This window comes from Syngnathus typhle, linkage group LG1, assembly GCF_033458585.1.
Source record: "Syngnathus typhle isolate RoL2023-S1 ecotype Sweden linkage group LG1, RoL_Styp_1.0, whole genome shotgun sequence".
NCBI classification, from domain to species: domain Eukaryota; kingdom Metazoa; phylum Chordata; class Actinopteri; order Syngnathiformes; family Syngnathidae; genus Syngnathus; species Syngnathus typhle.
Window position 1 is genome coordinate 29,830,420 of NC_083738.1, and position 14,789 is coordinate 29,845,208.

The following is a 14,789-nucleotide window of genomic DNA, read 5'->3' on the forward strand; positions in this document are numbered from 1 at the left end:
TGAAATTCATTTATAATTTCAGTTAATTTATCTTATTTAGATAAATATTTTTTTGTTTTCCCCATTGGTATCGAAGTGCATCTAACTTTCGTCTTTTTATGCACAAGTATAAATATCTACCAGTACTGACACTGGAGAGAAGAGTAATTTAATCACCTTTGCTACAGTACAGTAAATAACAGTTACAGAGTTATAGTTACAGTACTTGGTTCTTACATCAAAGTAACGTACAGTATTGCACTTTATAACATTTAACCGGAAAAGGCGCTTAAGAGTTAAAGATTTGACCGGAAGTTGTACTTTGCGACACGCCCACCCACTGTTAGGCTAAGCGTGGGTCAGCAACAAGAGGAAGAAGCCGGGTGGAGAGCTGCAGCAAACAGGTGGGAAGTTCTAAACGTGTCGTTTTGTAATATACTACTGACCATAAAACAATGACGTGTAAAGTAGTTGCGATTGTACTGCGTGGATTTTATTGTGAGCAACGAAGCCTTTACTAGTTTAACACATACAATACCAGACGATGAATCGTAACACGTGTAACAAGGGTAGAACATTACAACTGCAGGCGCGCTATCGTTTTAAACCGTTTTAGTAATTTGTAAAATTACCGACTTTTAAAATATATACTTTGATATATTTTTATACTTGCCTAGTGCCCACGTTTTTTTCTGATGCGTTAACATAACTTTGAAACTCAATGTGTTATAACGTGTTTGATACCTTTTCATTTTCTTTAAACCTTCACTTGCTTTCTGGTGTTCGGAGTGTTGCTTCAGTTCAACACAAACACTGCAGTGGGAAGCATCCCTCAAATGAAGAGATAAATACCTCATATGGCTGTGCTGGTGTAACTAAGTCGTGAGTACATGAACCTTTTCAGAAGTCTGCGATGAAGGGATTTGTTTAGATTGATAGTATGTGGTGTGCAACGAGTTACAAGAACATAGACGCCAGACTATATGACGTCACTACACGTGGGCAAATAAATAAACTCAGAGAAGTTGCCGTGAGCCATGGCGGAAGGTGACCTGTCTGTTATTGGTTGACTTGTATGGAAAAGCCTTGAGCATTTAAGATGTACTTGAAATCCAGCTTTGTCCTCTTCTCCCGTACTTGAAAGACAATCCACAGGCCAGGAGTTGAAGTTGTTGTACTCTGTTTTTTTCACAATACATCTAGCTTATTAGAATGCAATTAAACCTAAACTGGAAAACCATTGTGTTGCACTACAGTATTAAGTTACACCTCCAGGCCCAACTAGTAGTCATGTGTTTATGCACTAGTATCCTGGAATCTACCTATCACCTAGGTATCACCTAAATGACCACTTGTTATTTTGCCTCACTTGTAATATGTAGTTGTACTAGTATGCCAAATTTGTCTAACTAGTGAGGATAAATAGCACACTTGTCCTGGACCTTTTAGTCTGGATATCAAGGGTATCAAAGAAATGCTGGAACAGCACCAAATGAGAATTGATATTCAGGTCATACTTTTCCTAATACAGAATGCTGCTATATTATGTTTAGGAATGGGGGAATATTGATACTTTGTGTAATTGTATTGGGTACGTTTGAATACTACTGATAGCAGGCAGTGATATTTAAGGCGAAAAAAAAAAAAGTTCTCCTCACTAATTGGTGCCTAATTGGATGTTTGAAATGTAATGTGTCGTGATGTAACTGAAGTGTGTCAAAGTTGACTGGTTTCGGAATTCACAGTCAATCTGGTCTGTTTTCAGAGAATTGCTCATCAGCAAAATACAGCGCTGTGTTTCTTAACTACGTCAAATATCACAGCACTCATGGCCGAAGAGAAAAAAGGCAGTCCATAAATCTTTATGTGGGGATTGTGAAACACTATTTTGCACAGTTGGACTTTGATTTGGAATGCTTAAAGTGTTGTGTGAGCAACCGATTTTCCTAAGTCATCAAGTAACATGCTTTCTTCAGCCTGTTAGCATGTCTAGCATTTCTGTATATCAGTAAGTATGCGGGTATGGTATGACTTACCATAAAAACTCTAAAAATGTACAGAAAGTGACAAATGGTTTCTAATTTTGGCTTACAACCAAAATGCTCTTCACGAGAGTTTGGGTGGAATGTTAATGCAAAGCTTTCAGTCAATGTGCGTCACTGAGTTGGCTTCAATATATCAGTCATTGTATTACTTCCTGTAATGGTCAGTGATGACCTCATTCTTTCTAATCATCTCAGCTGACCACAGAGGTCAGAGGCTACTGGGGCAAAGTTGAGTGGGCAGAGCAACTTGATTTGACTTGTACTATGTAAAAAGTTTAGAAAGTTCTGCTTTTCTTATCTTTAGAAATTATTTTGAAAAAGACAAAATAATGCGTTATAGACAATATTTAAATGAAAAAAAAATACTTTATAATCTCAGTGATTTGTTCTGGCTTTAAATCAATAAAATGGTAGATTAGTAATCAATAAGAGAGAAAGAGAAACAAGGGTGTTGTTTAAAGCAGTCACAACTGAGTCAGAGACGCAACGGTCTTACCTGTCTGTTCGAGGTAAGTGGGAAAGAAAATGTTAGGCCATGGGTGTGCGCATATTTGGGAGAATTATTGGTAATATATTAACATTGCTACATTGCTCAGTAGCATTTTCATAAACTCAAAGAGTAACAGGAAAGTTGAGAAGCTCTACGGTATTGAATTGCAGTCAAACTAGATTTCCTTTTCGTCTGGAATGTTTCCTGTAGAATTAGTGCTTCAAGTGGATCTATTTAAAATAATCACCTCACGTCTGTCTTTACGTAAGAGACTCTTTAGCTGTCAGACCTGAATTGGTGTGCAATGCATGAAGACTCTGAAATTTAAAGAACAAAAAGCTCAAAAACGTGTCATTTTCAATGTTGAAGTTATAAACATTTACTGTGTTTGAATGTGAAATTCAAAACCAAATGTCAAGGAATGCCATTTTTTTCCCCCTTGGAGACAATTATTGAGGTTATCTGATTGACTGAAACTATTTTGATTATCCCTGTCTGTAATGGTTCTGAATCTGCGTTTAAGGTCATTTTTTCCCATCTTCAGGGTTCCCATGGAAGAAAACCTCGATGTTTATTGTCAAACAAATGCCACCTCTTGTAGTTTTAACCTCATACGCACACATGGCACAAACTTGTTCAACAAGGTTTTGGGTGAACCATTGACACCCTCAAAAGGACGTTTGTGGATAAGCATGAGGGCTAATGCTGTGTTTGATTAGAAAGTGTGGGTGCTTTCTTGTCATTATTTCTGAAGCGCTTCAAATGTGCTCTATGTGATGTAATGATACATTATGTTGCATTGAAAGTGAGATCAGCAGATACACTGAGAGTAATTTGTGCTGTTATCATCCAGGCCAACATCGACTCATTTCCTCCTCGTTACAGGTTCACTCCTGGCCTAAAACAACTTGTACACTCCTTTACCTCAGGGTGTCCCTAAAACCACTCCGGCTTTCAGAGTCCAAATTCTTCCTGTGCTCATCAAGCACTCCACCTCCACCAAGTGCAAGGCCCAAACATCACCATCTGATCCCTCCTCATCACAATAATGCTGAGCCCGGAGTTCTTGGAGAAGCTGAGACTGCCAGATCTGGATTCCGTCAGTCAGTACTTTCGCGGTCTGTCCACATCGACTTTAATCAGCATGGGGGCGATCACAGCTGCAACAACCTTCTATATGGCAACGCGACCAAAAGCCCTGCCACCCATCTGCGATCTCAAGATGCAGTCGCTCGAAATTGCGGTGAGTTTGGGGTCACTCTGCTTGGACGCAAATTCAATTTAAATCTAAGGTCTGTCTATATCAAGATTATTACAATTCATGAAGAATAACAAAATAGCTACAACTAATTTTGTAACAAAATAAAATAAATAAAAACCAAAATGCTTTTTAAAAAAAAAAATAATAATAATAATTGAAACTACATCTGAAATGTATAAATTTATCACAAAACCATCGTGGAAATGTCCATCTTTTTTGTTGTCATCACTTTATAGCATACCTACATGAGCGCTTAGGGTTAATTTTAAATGTATTAATTTCATTATTGCTGTACAGAAGGAAGGTCAAAGAGAATTGGGGTTAATTAACTTTATCACATAATGGGGACTTTGTTTAATCATGCACTGAACAGAAAATAAAAAACAATACTAAAACTAAAGTAAATCTTTTTTTCTTTAAACAATAACAAAAAAACTAAGAACCTGCTCTAAACTATCTTGAAAAATCCACAATTATTTAACTCGTCTTTGTTCTTAAAGCCTGTAGTATCATTTCATATGTACTTATAGTCTCCCGAGTGGTATCGGGGTCAGCTCCTGTAGCATAACCAATCACTGTTGTTTTTATACAAATTAAATGTCATAGCATTTGTGGAAATTTGGAATCAGCGGCTGATGAATGAATGAACAATTGTTGTATGTGCCTTTCTTTTCCCCAGGGAGGAGAATACATACACCAATCGACTCTGCTAGACGGTGATGATCTCTTGACACGTTCCTATGACGATGCAAACACAATGTATGAATTCTTCCTGAAGGGTGCTCAAGTATCCAGTAAGTGAAAGACCCAACACATGATTGGTCAAAGATTGTCCCGTGTTCTCTTACTGCTCTCGTGGTGCGTGTAAGATGGCTGATTCAGCACACCACTCACATGACGCCACCTCCTCGCATAATTGGAGGCCTCTCCTCTTCCAACCCAGAACGCCGGAAAATACAAATGTGGTTGTAGACGATGAAGCAGAGGAAGGGAGCTAGGCTAACGTTGGGCTTATCTTCTTACTCCATTGTGGTTACAAACGCGTCTCCTTTCACGCGGTGAATGATTTGGGGGACATGTCATACACTTAAAACAACCAAATACCCTTCCATCTGTGAAGTTTGCTCACGGGTCACCGTAGAGGTAGAAGGGACCCATTCTACGAGAAGAGCTGAACAAAGTAGCAGGTTGGAGAGGCGTGTGGGCTTCCCTTTTCATGCTACTGCTGCCCTCATGGCCCAACCACAGATAAGCGGAAGAAGTTGGCTGGAACAACATAAAACAAAAATAGAACAATGGGCAAATGTGGCTAAAAACATTTTGATACAAAAGTAAAATAGTTATTGATTATATTATTGAAATGGTACACAATAACAATTGTGTTGAGTTTGTCTGTTCTTGAGCACATGTAGGTAGTAGAAAAAAATGGTTTTACCAAGTGGTTAATGTATGCATGTTAGCTTTTAAGATTAGCACTCAATGCATCAGCACCATTATGTATGTTGTGTTTATTGTGTGACCTATTTACAAATTTGACACCAAATGTTGCTATCTTTAGATTTAAAATAAGTTTGTGTGCAGGACAGTGCTTCAAATCCTGAGTGTAGAAACAGCTTAATAGAGAGAAATGGCGATTGGATCAAGCTATTTAAAAAATATACCTCTTGTGTTTTGATTAATTTTTTCCTTTGAGATAATGGACCATTCCTGGGCTCCAGAAAACCCAAAGGTGCCTATGAATGGATGTCCTACCAAAAGGTAAGCCTGAGCACAATCTGCAACAAAAGCATGACTGAGATGGATGCCATCAATTCCATTGCCACTCAAAATTGATTGAGTTTTGTAATTAGTTAACGTTGAATCAGTTTTGCAGGTGTTTAATGCCTTCATTTAATGGTGTAGTTTTGAACATACAGTAGCATGCAAACCAAAATTTCCTATATAGTTCCCTGGGCATTTTTGTTGAATCGCACTACTACTACTCTATGGAATCACAATGAGCAAAAATAGAAACCCCATGTCACACTAGACATGTCATGTATGTGTTTTAGGTAATGGAGCGAACAGAAAATCTAGGGTCTGCTTTTCTTTATAAAGGACACTCCAAGACCAATGACCCCAATATTGGCATCTTCTCTCAGAACAGACCTGAGGTAAAAAAAAAAAAAAAAAGTGCTTAGCGATAACTCGGACATCTCTCAAATAAAAACTGTTAATTGGTGTTATCACTTTTATGTGTCAAAATTTAGTGGACAATCACCGAGCTGGCTTGCTACACCTATTCCCTGGTGTCTGTGCCGCTTTATGACACACTTGGTGCAGAAGCCATCAACTACATTATAGATAAAGGTAAGAAGCCATCACAGAGAAACTGACAAAAAGTTTAAGTCTTTCTTTTTTAAGTATTTGCTGTAGGTTGCACACGTGACTTGATTTTCTTTGTGTTTTTTATTGTAGCCTCCATCTCGAGCATAGTATGTGACGTGGCAGATAAAGTCAGCCTGGTACTTGACTGCGTGAAGGACAGGAAACACTCCGTGAAAACCATTGTTGTAATGGAGCCTCCCGCCGACGAGCTGGTGAGCAGAGGCAAGCAATCTGGAATTGACATCCTCAGCCTACGAGAGATGGAGGTCGGTAAAAATGCTTGTTTATTTCTGAAATGTCCTACTTGTGGTTCAACATATTGACTTTTTGCGCTCCTCATTTTTTTTCATCATTGGACAGGCCATCGGAAAGGCTAACCATCATCAACCTGTGGTAAGCGACTATTAGCTTTTTTTATTCTGATTTCAGCAGCCAAAAATCACAAGGGTGTATGATTGTGAACGATTTATTTTTCAACCTGAATACTTCAACGTCTGCAGCCTCCCAGATCTGACGATATGGCCATTATTTGCTTCACTAGTGGAACAACAGGTAATGCTCGTACTCTCCACATACTCGCAGACACACGCTAGCGCACACACACACACACACACACACACACACACACACACACACACACACACACACAACGCTTATGCTATTCAACGCATGTGTTGTTTCAGGTAACCCAAAGGGAGCCATGTTGTTGCATCGGAATATTGTGGCCAACTGTTCAGCCTTCCTTAAAATAACAGAGGTGAGGCACCAATGTCATATCTGACACGTTTGTACACGAGGCTCAGGAAATGGATGAGTATTATTTTCCATATTTTGGTCTGGAACAAATCTTAAGCTGCCACATTCCTACAAACAAGTCGTCAAATTGAGCTGCGGTCGATATCAGTTTTTATTTGTTTGCTTTTGGTGCTCAATTTGACGAAGGTAATTTAGGTTAGACACTTTTTAATTATGATTTATCACACTGTCTGCTTGTTTGTGTGTGTCTGTGTCACTGGAAATACCTAGGCATCCTGTCCTTTGGGGCCCAGTGATGTCCATATCTCATATCTTCCCTTGGCTCACATGTTTGAGAGAGTCGTACAGGTATGTTATTAGTTGTTATTTCCTCTCAGATGACCTCAATAGAAAAAAACCTGTAGTTCTTAATATACAGTGGTTAATTAATTTGATGTAATACATGAGAACTACCACTGAATCATCAAGGTAATGCCAAATTATATTATTAAAGCGTAAATATAATCTTTTTTGTTACCAGTAGATTTTCTCTTTTAGAAAATGAGTGAAAAAAATACCAAAGCACCTTTTTATCTCTTGATAATTATGTCAAATATATTTGTTTACTTGCATTCTTGACCAGAGTCATTTGTTTCAGAGTCTGCATGAGAACGTGAATGGTCTCATCATTTTATTTTTGTCATGGCAGATGTTATTTGTGTGTTTCTCAATGATTTGTCATCCACTTTTTCTTCTGGATCTTTACATTTGTTGTATAGGGAGTGATGATGGTTCAGGGGGGCAAGATTGGATATTTCCAGGGAGATATTCGTCTTCTGATGGATGATCTCTGTACACTAAAGCCTACAGTGTTCCCTGTGGTACCCCGACTTCTAAACCGAATGTTTGACAAGGTGGGGTCTTAATAAGTGGAGCTTTGTAATATGCAATTTTAATATAAAAATATAATATGCATTGCCTCTTTTCAGATCTTTGGGCAGGCTAACACTTCTCTGAAGCGCTGGCTGCTGGATTTTGCATATAGTCGGAAGGCGGCCGAGATGTTGAAAGGCATTGTGAGGAGAGACAGCATCTGGGATAAATTGATCTTCAGAAAGGTTCAGGTTAGTCGAGCTTTTTTTATTCCCCTCGTTGATTCCAGCCGACGGCAGTGGACAGTTTATATAGAGTCACATAGAATATATTGCAAACAAAATGTTCTACTTTAAAGGTATGAAGCTGGCAGTAGTGTTGATTATGTATAATCATTTTTTTTGTTCTGCCCTGCACAGGCTAGCCTTGGGGGCCGCGTACGTCTGATGATAACAGGGGCTGCTCCCATTTCGCCCACTGTTCTCACTTTCCTCCGAGCTGCGTTAGGGTGTCAGGTAACAACTGCATTTCTTACAAGATTCTCTCACAATGATCAAGTACAACAAAGTTCTGGCATCTAATCTGTGACAACCACAATTACAATCCTTTTTTTCTTTGATCAAAACCTGGTGTTGTATTAGGAGTGATAGAAAATAAGGACTACGGCAAGAGCAGTAATAGCAGTTTTGTTTCATCTCAGTTTTACGAAGGCTATGGACAGACAGAATGCACCGCTGGTTGCACCATGACCATGCCCGGTGATTGGACCGCAGGTACAACTCTCCTTCTGAGTTAATGATAAAGTATCGTGTACAGTAGACCAGCAGAAAATGAGGTATTGCATTGATATTTTCCAGGTCACGTTGGCGCTCCTCTGCCTTGTAATTTTATCAAGCTGGTAGATGTGGCTGAAATGAATTACCTGGCCAGAAATGGCGAAGGAGAGGTGACAGACACATCAAAACTTAACTAAACATGCATTCAGAATCCTAACGTTGTTGTCTGTGTGTTAGGTGTGTGTGAAAGGTCCCAACGTGTTCCAGGGTTATCTTAACGATCCAGAGAAGACTGCAGAAGCTCTCGACGCTGACGGATGGGTTCACACAGGCGACATTGGAAAATGGCTTCCGGTGGGGATTGCAAGCTATATACTCTCCTTGCAGTACTTCTGAGGATCTGGAAAAGTAATGGCAATATTTGTTTGCAGAACGGCACACTGAAGATTGTGGATAGGAAGAAGCACATCTTCAAACTTGCTCAGGGGGAATACATAGCTCCTGAGAAGATAGAGAATGTCTATGTGAGAAGTGATGCAGTGGCACAGGTTTTTGTGCATGGGGACAGCCTACAGGTAAGTGAGGTTGTGTAAAATGATTGCTATAGCGTAGGATGATTCCATAGTATTGTAATTGTGCCAATGTTTTGCCCTGTCTATTTGAGGTACAAGATCCTTGCAGCACCTCATCTTGCTTTTGTTCTCTTCCCCAAAGGCTTTTCTGGTAGCAGTGGTGGTTCCGGACCACGACTTCCTGTGTGGTTGGACCAAGAGGACCATGGGAGTGGAGGGCAGCTACAATGCACTTTGTAGTCGAGCGGTAAAAAAAATGACATCATTGAATGTTTCTTATCAGAGTAGTAATAGCTTGGTGGCACTCCTGTGTTTATTGAGTTTTCTTTTTCTGTCTGCACAGGATGTCAAGGCAGCCATCTTGGAGGACATGGTGCGACTCGGCAAGGAAGCAGGCCTCAAGTCCTTTGAACAGGTACAAAAAGACTCAACTATAAAGCAATGTGACAGTTGATGTTTTGTCTATCTCACTGTTTGAATCTGCTTTGTTGTGCTTTTGACCCAGTTGTCTTCTGTAAAACTCTGTGTCTTCCAGGTGAAGGCCATCTATCTCCATACTGAGCTGTTCTCGGTCACCAATGGTCTGCTCACGCCAACACTAAAAGCCAAGAGGAATGAATTGAGACAATACTTCAGATCACAAATAGATGAGCTATATGCCAGCATCAAGATGTAGGAGTTCAGGAAGACCTGTGAATTGAAAGACAGCCGAGAACAAAGCTGGAACATGCAGACCAAATGTCAGAACATGCCAATTCACTCCAAATGAATGTTTTACCTCAGATTTTCTACTGTGGGATTTTAATGACCGAAGTGCATTTTCCCCACAACTTAAACCATTCACCAAAAGTCCTTAATGCATGTCTGTGACACTCTCTTGTCACAATAACCCTCAAGGCTGTAGAATTAGCATACTCTACAATATCTAATTTTAGAACCCTGGATAATAACTGCGGTGCCAATCTCACATGGTTTATGTTACCATGACTCTTAGGAGCAGAGCTTTTCGACCTCAAGTCTTAAAAAGTGATTGAGCACAAGCTATCTGCTGGAGAGGGGCACGTTATCACCATGCCGCTGGATTTTCTGTGCTAATTTGTGTAGTCGATGCGTGTGCATGTGGCACATGCAGTGAATACATCGCCAAACTCAAATATAGCTCCATTCATTTTAGCTGAACATTTGAGTACATTTAAATGCCACTTATCAGAAGACCCCTAACGCTAATCTGTGGAGCCAGCAAAACTCTCTTCTCTTTTGCCTTAACATGTTGACTCAGTGTAGTCCATCTGTTGTTTGAAAGATGTAGCAGATAAACTTGGTAGGGGCTCAATTATGTAAATTTTCCACAGTGTTAAATTGGTTGGCAAGAACTCCAAATACCCAGTTATTTGTATGCAAGCAATCCAAAATTGATTTTTTCATAATGTGGTACAGAAAATTGCTGAGTTTTCATACGGGCACACGCACGCACACATACACACGCACACACAAAATAAAAAACATTACTTGTATTACTAAAAGAAGTTTAAAGAATAAGCATATTCCAATTGTAGTAAATTGTTTTTGTGAACAATGACTAAGCTTCATTTAGAATACAACTAACATAAAAAGCCATAAATAATTGTTAGCCTCAGGAAAGGAATGATTAAAGCACAAAGGGAAAATATCTTAATATTTTTGTGATTTTAAACAAAGGTGATATTAATGTGATTTTATTTCTTTACAATTATTGAAATGTGTATTAATCGGAACAACTGTGCTTGATCTTAGTTTTTTTTAACTTTATTTATATGAATTGAAATGTACGTTTTTAATTAAAAACGATCAAATGAGTTGTTTGCGTTTCTTTCTGCGTGTGTTTTCTGTACGTGCTTGTGTACTTGCATGTGAGTGCGGATCGCGCGTTTTAGTCATTGTTCCTATTCGGACTGTTTTATAAGATGTACCTTTCCGCATCACGGACCACAGTGCTGTTCCCCAAAAACTTTTTTAATAGCATATTAAAATAAAAACAAGTGTTAATAATATATTAAATAAAATTAAAATTTGACATTTTATTATTTTATCATTTTTATTTTTCCGTTTTCTCGTTGTCGCACACCGTTAAACACCCCTGTAAATGTGAATGGTGCAACCCGGAACTTAAATGATTTTGCGGGAAGATTTGTCATTTTGGATTGGATTTATTTTGCAAACAGTTGTAGTTTGATCTTCGTACTATAAACTCCACGATGAGGTGAGATACGTTTACAAATAAGACCATGTTATGTTTTATCATGTCGGGCTAGTACGCACATTCAACAATGCTTTGTAAAGCTACAAACATAATGTCTTATACAGTTATTGATGCCTTTTGGTTTTTTCCGTTATACTGTTTAATATATTGGCTCACCTAAGTAATTGTAGCGTGTTTCATTTTGGTATTGAAGGGAATGTGTGTTCTTTAGCTCCCTAAAAAGGCTCGTAGATTTTTGGGGGTTTATTTCTTAATGTGTTTTTATTATGTGTTGCATAAAAAACATGAACGTCATATTTATGTTGTTTCGTTAATTCACTCCTGCAGAATGCGGCAAGTAAACACAAAATACTAGGGGTGTATATCGATGTGTATCGATGAATCGTTACACCCCTACTAATTTTCCTAACCATGAACTTTGAATTTAAAATAGTATGAATTGAAAAGTACTTAAATGCTTTGCTTCTACAGTAACCGAAAGAGCAGAAGCGTCAAGGCGGCGCCCATTGCACCAGTTGGCAACAAGGTGACTTGAAATACAAATACACTGTGATCTTCGCATAAATATGTTACTCAATTGATTATGATGAAAGAAAATGTCCTCTCGTTTGGCATCCAGAAATCATCATTTCTGGACTCTGGCAACCGATCTACAATTGGTAGTGCCAGTTTCTTAGAAGGGCTACAGGAAAGAAATGGTGAGTTTTTAAAAGGTCGGTCTATGTCACTATTAAGATTGTATTCATCTTTGGCCAACTTACTTCTGGACTTAGCTGTAAGAAGCTACAGTCTGTAACAATGAATGACAGACTTATGTTACCTTGTGTCTCCAAGGTAACCCTCTGCACAGTACTGCCATAGAAGATGATTTAAACCTTTCAAAAGAGCCCCAGAAGACAAAAAGTCAAGTGGGGAAGAACATCACAAAAAAAGTGAATGAAGTGGTCAAAAACAGGTAGATTCTGCCGAATAAACCACTAAACTTATAGTTGCAAATCACAGTGTTTATCAAACTTGGTGAATGCCAAAACATTATTAAAAGACATGATATCATCGGCCACACAGCATAATTCTAAATAGTCATTTTTCAATATTTTTAAAGAACACATTGATATTTGTTAATTGGGACTCAGTCCTTTCACTCGTCAACACATCTGATTGAGGTTTTTGTTACAATATCAATAAAAAGACCACAACATTTTGGGGGGCGGGGTTTCCCTTTTCTTTTAGGCCTGAGAAAAATGAACCGGCAAAGGTAGAAAAGAAGAGAGGTTCACAGAGTAAAAAGTCAAGGGACTCACAGGTACAGTAAAAATGTTGTCTTCTCCAATAGTGTTTTTTGCAGAGAATTTGAGTATCTGAAAGTTGGTTTATCAGTAGTTGATGACAATGCTGTTGCCAAATGTCTGTCCTCAGGAAGAATCAGACACCGTCCCTTGCACCAAAAGGAGACAAAATCAAGTCCTGTCCTCTGATGGTGACACAGACGAGGACACAAGCTGGGTACTCAAGTACCTCAGCTTCATTGTTCTTGGTAGCTAATCGTCTTGTTCTAATCCAGTCCTTTGTTTTGATTTCTTCAGAACCCAAGTCGAAAGAAAGCAAAAATCCAAAGTTTGGAGAGAACCTCAAAAAAGTTGACCAGAGGTACTGTAAAGGGCTAATGACTTAAAATGTACATTTCTTAAATTTGATGGCATGTACATGTAATGTACATATCTTCACAAATAATCTATTTTTATAGCATCTGCCTTGATTTCATCGCTTCTGGCCAAATGACAACCACAAGTGTTTCCAGTTGTCAGATGGGTTTTCAAATTCCTTCATTAATTATAACTGTACATGTAATGCATTTTTTCTTTAACAAAGCAGACAAAGTCCAAAGGAATGGGAAGAAAAGGAAAAAATCTCAAGGAAGAACAGAGTTGGAAGTGGTGATGGAGGCCTTCCTCAATTTCTGTGATGAGTACAGGTACCCGTAATTGTTAACCAGAGCAGTTTGTATAAATAGAAATGTCTGCAACTTGAAACCTCACGTAAGTATTGGTGACAAAATGACTTGTGGGGAAAATATTTACTGTGTCTTACAGGGATTCTGTCGAGTCGAATGCTGTCAAGAAATCAATTGATTGTTTCTCCAACAGTGTCAAGGAACAACTTCTTGAAAAGGTTAGTCTCCTTTGTTTCAAAAGAGGAGCTGTTGTGTATTGCCATCTCACAGTACACATTTATTGCAAAATTGAAAGCTTATATTTTGGTCTTGCAATTTTCTTTCAGATGGCCTCCAATAGAGAGTTTAAGGCTCTGAAACGGGAAAATTCCAAGGTAACCAATCATAGATATACAACATAAGTCTCAAATTGAATTAGCATTTTCTTATAAACGATATGTACAACTTAAATCCTGTGAATGATAAAAATGTTTATGATCGCCCTATGTTCATATAGTACATTTGCTTAATTTTGTTGTTATTTTGACCCATGTGCGTGTCAGGTGAGCTCCATGATACGTACAAAGACACAGCAACTTTTGGATGCCAAGCATGAGCTAATAAGGTGAGGCATTTCTAAGAGAAAAACACCATCCCAAATACAGCAAATAATCAACTATAAATTTAATAAAGTTTTTTTTATTAATAATTAAGAAGATTAATGCGGCCATTTTCACTAATCTCAATAAATTGAGTTTGATATCACAGGAGCGCTTGTCTTTCTGACAGTTTTAAACAGTACGGGTAGTAATTTCAATTGTATCATCCAATAGGGCGGATCGGCTCGTGGACTTGCTTCAAAAAGAGAAAAATGACCTCAAACTAAGACTAGAAGATCTGAGAAGAAGCCAGGCTTTCCTCAAAGATATTAGAGGACTCACCCAAGTATATCTGGACTACCGGACTGCACATCCAAAAGAGAAAGAGACAGTATGAACAGCTGCACTTGAAAACACGATAAGCACCCACATTGACACATGTTATTCTCTATCTTCTTCCTTTTGCAGTATGGTACATCCAGTGTAGCAGCTCAACTACTGGAGACCTAACATTTTCAAGGAGCACAGGACCAGCCGAGACTGATCAATAACGATCAGGAGAAATGACTGAAGGGAGATGGCAAATAATGTGCTGGGCAGTGGAGTCGTATACCAATACACAACTCGTGTAGGATTCACAGATTATTCCTGGTTAAGTAATGATAAATGCAATATTTTTCAAATATCAAGACGAAATGTGTCTTTTCAAACTATAGAATGGTAGCATAAGGTTTATTTATTGTATAGAAATCTAATATTAAATGTAAATGAGCCAATTTTTTGTTCCAGCAACAGTCGTGGCTGTGTGCGTATTTTATGCCTTCATAAAAGAAATAAAAACTTCAAAAACGTCTCACCCTGACTTCTACCGACTGGGCGATTCGATTAGTTCTTGTTCGTCCAATTGCGTGTCTCTTCAGTCA

The 14,789-nt window shown here is 38.5% G+C and overlaps 2 protein-coding genes across 7 annotated transcripts; both read left to right on the forward strand.

Moving 5' to 3' along the window:
- The first annotated feature begins 276 nt into the window (after positions 1-276).
- On the forward strand, positions 277-10,933 carry LOC133165270 (long-chain-fatty-acid--CoA ligase 1-like). 3 transcript variants are annotated; one of them, XM_061294789.1, is made up of 21 exons: positions 277-383; positions 3,400-3,757; positions 4,455-4,569; positions 5,469-5,533; positions 5,827-5,928; positions 6,025-6,124; positions 6,233-6,408; positions 6,503-6,535; positions 6,643-6,694; positions 6,826-6,899; positions 7,169-7,246; positions 7,657-7,791; positions 7,867-8,001; positions 8,170-8,265; positions 8,451-8,523; positions 8,608-8,696; positions 8,764-8,880; positions 8,958-9,101; positions 9,241-9,345; positions 9,442-9,513; positions 9,634-10,933. In XM_061294789.1, the coding sequence occupies exons 2-21, from the start codon at positions 3,563-3,565 to the stop codon at positions 9,772-9,774; spliced, it is 2,097 nt and encodes a 698-aa protein (XP_061150773.1). In that variant the 5' UTR covers positions 277-383; positions 3,400-3,562; the 3' UTR covers positions 9,775-10,933. The 3 variants fall into 3 exon arrangements, with proteins under 3 accessions (XP_061150773.1, XP_061150780.1, XP_061150790.1); XM_061294796.1 differs by lacking the exon at positions 277-383 and adding an exon at positions 412-861; XM_061294806.1 differs by lacking the exons at positions 277-383; positions 3,400-3,757 and having other exon boundaries at positions 5,873-5,928.
- A 140-nt stretch (positions 10,934-11,073) lies between these two features.
- On the forward strand, positions 11,074-14,719 carry LOC133165308 (centromere protein U-like). Of its 4 annotated transcripts, none has more exons than XM_061294867.1 (13): positions 11,178-11,337; positions 11,809-11,863; positions 11,957-12,050; positions 12,172-12,292; positions 12,568-12,640; positions 12,754-12,840; positions 12,921-12,984; positions 13,207-13,309; positions 13,428-13,506; positions 13,615-13,662; positions 13,831-13,892; positions 14,101-14,257; positions 14,335-14,719. In XM_061294867.1, the coding sequence occupies exons 1-13, from the start codon at positions 11,333-11,335 to the stop codon at positions 14,374-14,376; spliced, it is 990 nt and encodes a 329-aa protein (XP_061150851.1). In that variant the 5' UTR covers positions 11,178-11,332; the 3' UTR covers positions 14,377-14,719. The 4 variants fall into 4 exon arrangements, with proteins under 4 accessions (XP_061150873.1, XP_061150851.1, XP_061150860.1 ...); XM_061294876.1 differs by having other exon boundaries at positions 13,210-13,309; XM_061294882.1 differs by having other exon boundaries at positions 11,179-11,337; positions 11,957-12,035.
- Positions 14,720-14,789: the final 70 nt, after the last annotated feature.

Excerpts from the sequence above, each read along its gene's own strand:
- LOC133165308 (XM_061294867.1), top strand. Across the intron at positions 12,051-12,171 it reads AAATGGTGAGTTTTTAAAAG|GTAACCCTCTGCACAGTACT; the intron begins GTCGGTCTATGT and ends TGTGTCTCCAAG. Across the intron at positions 13,310-13,427 it reads AATTTCTGTGATGAGTACAG|GGATTCTGTCGAGTCGAATG; the intron begins GTACCCGTAATT and ends TGTGTCTTACAG.
- LOC133165270 (XM_061294789.1), top strand. The coding sequence starts at position 3,563 with ATGCTGAGCCCGGAGTTCTTGGAGAAGCTGAGACTGCCAGATCTGGAT. Across the intron at positions 3,758-4,454 it reads TGCAGTCGCTCGAAATTGCG|GGAGGAGAATACATACACCA; the intron begins GTGAGTTTGGGG and ends TCTTTTCCCCAG. Across the intron at positions 5,929-6,024 it reads TCTCTCAGAACAGACCTGAG|TGGACAATCACCGAGCTGGC; the intron begins GTAAAAAAAAAA and ends GTCAAAATTTAG.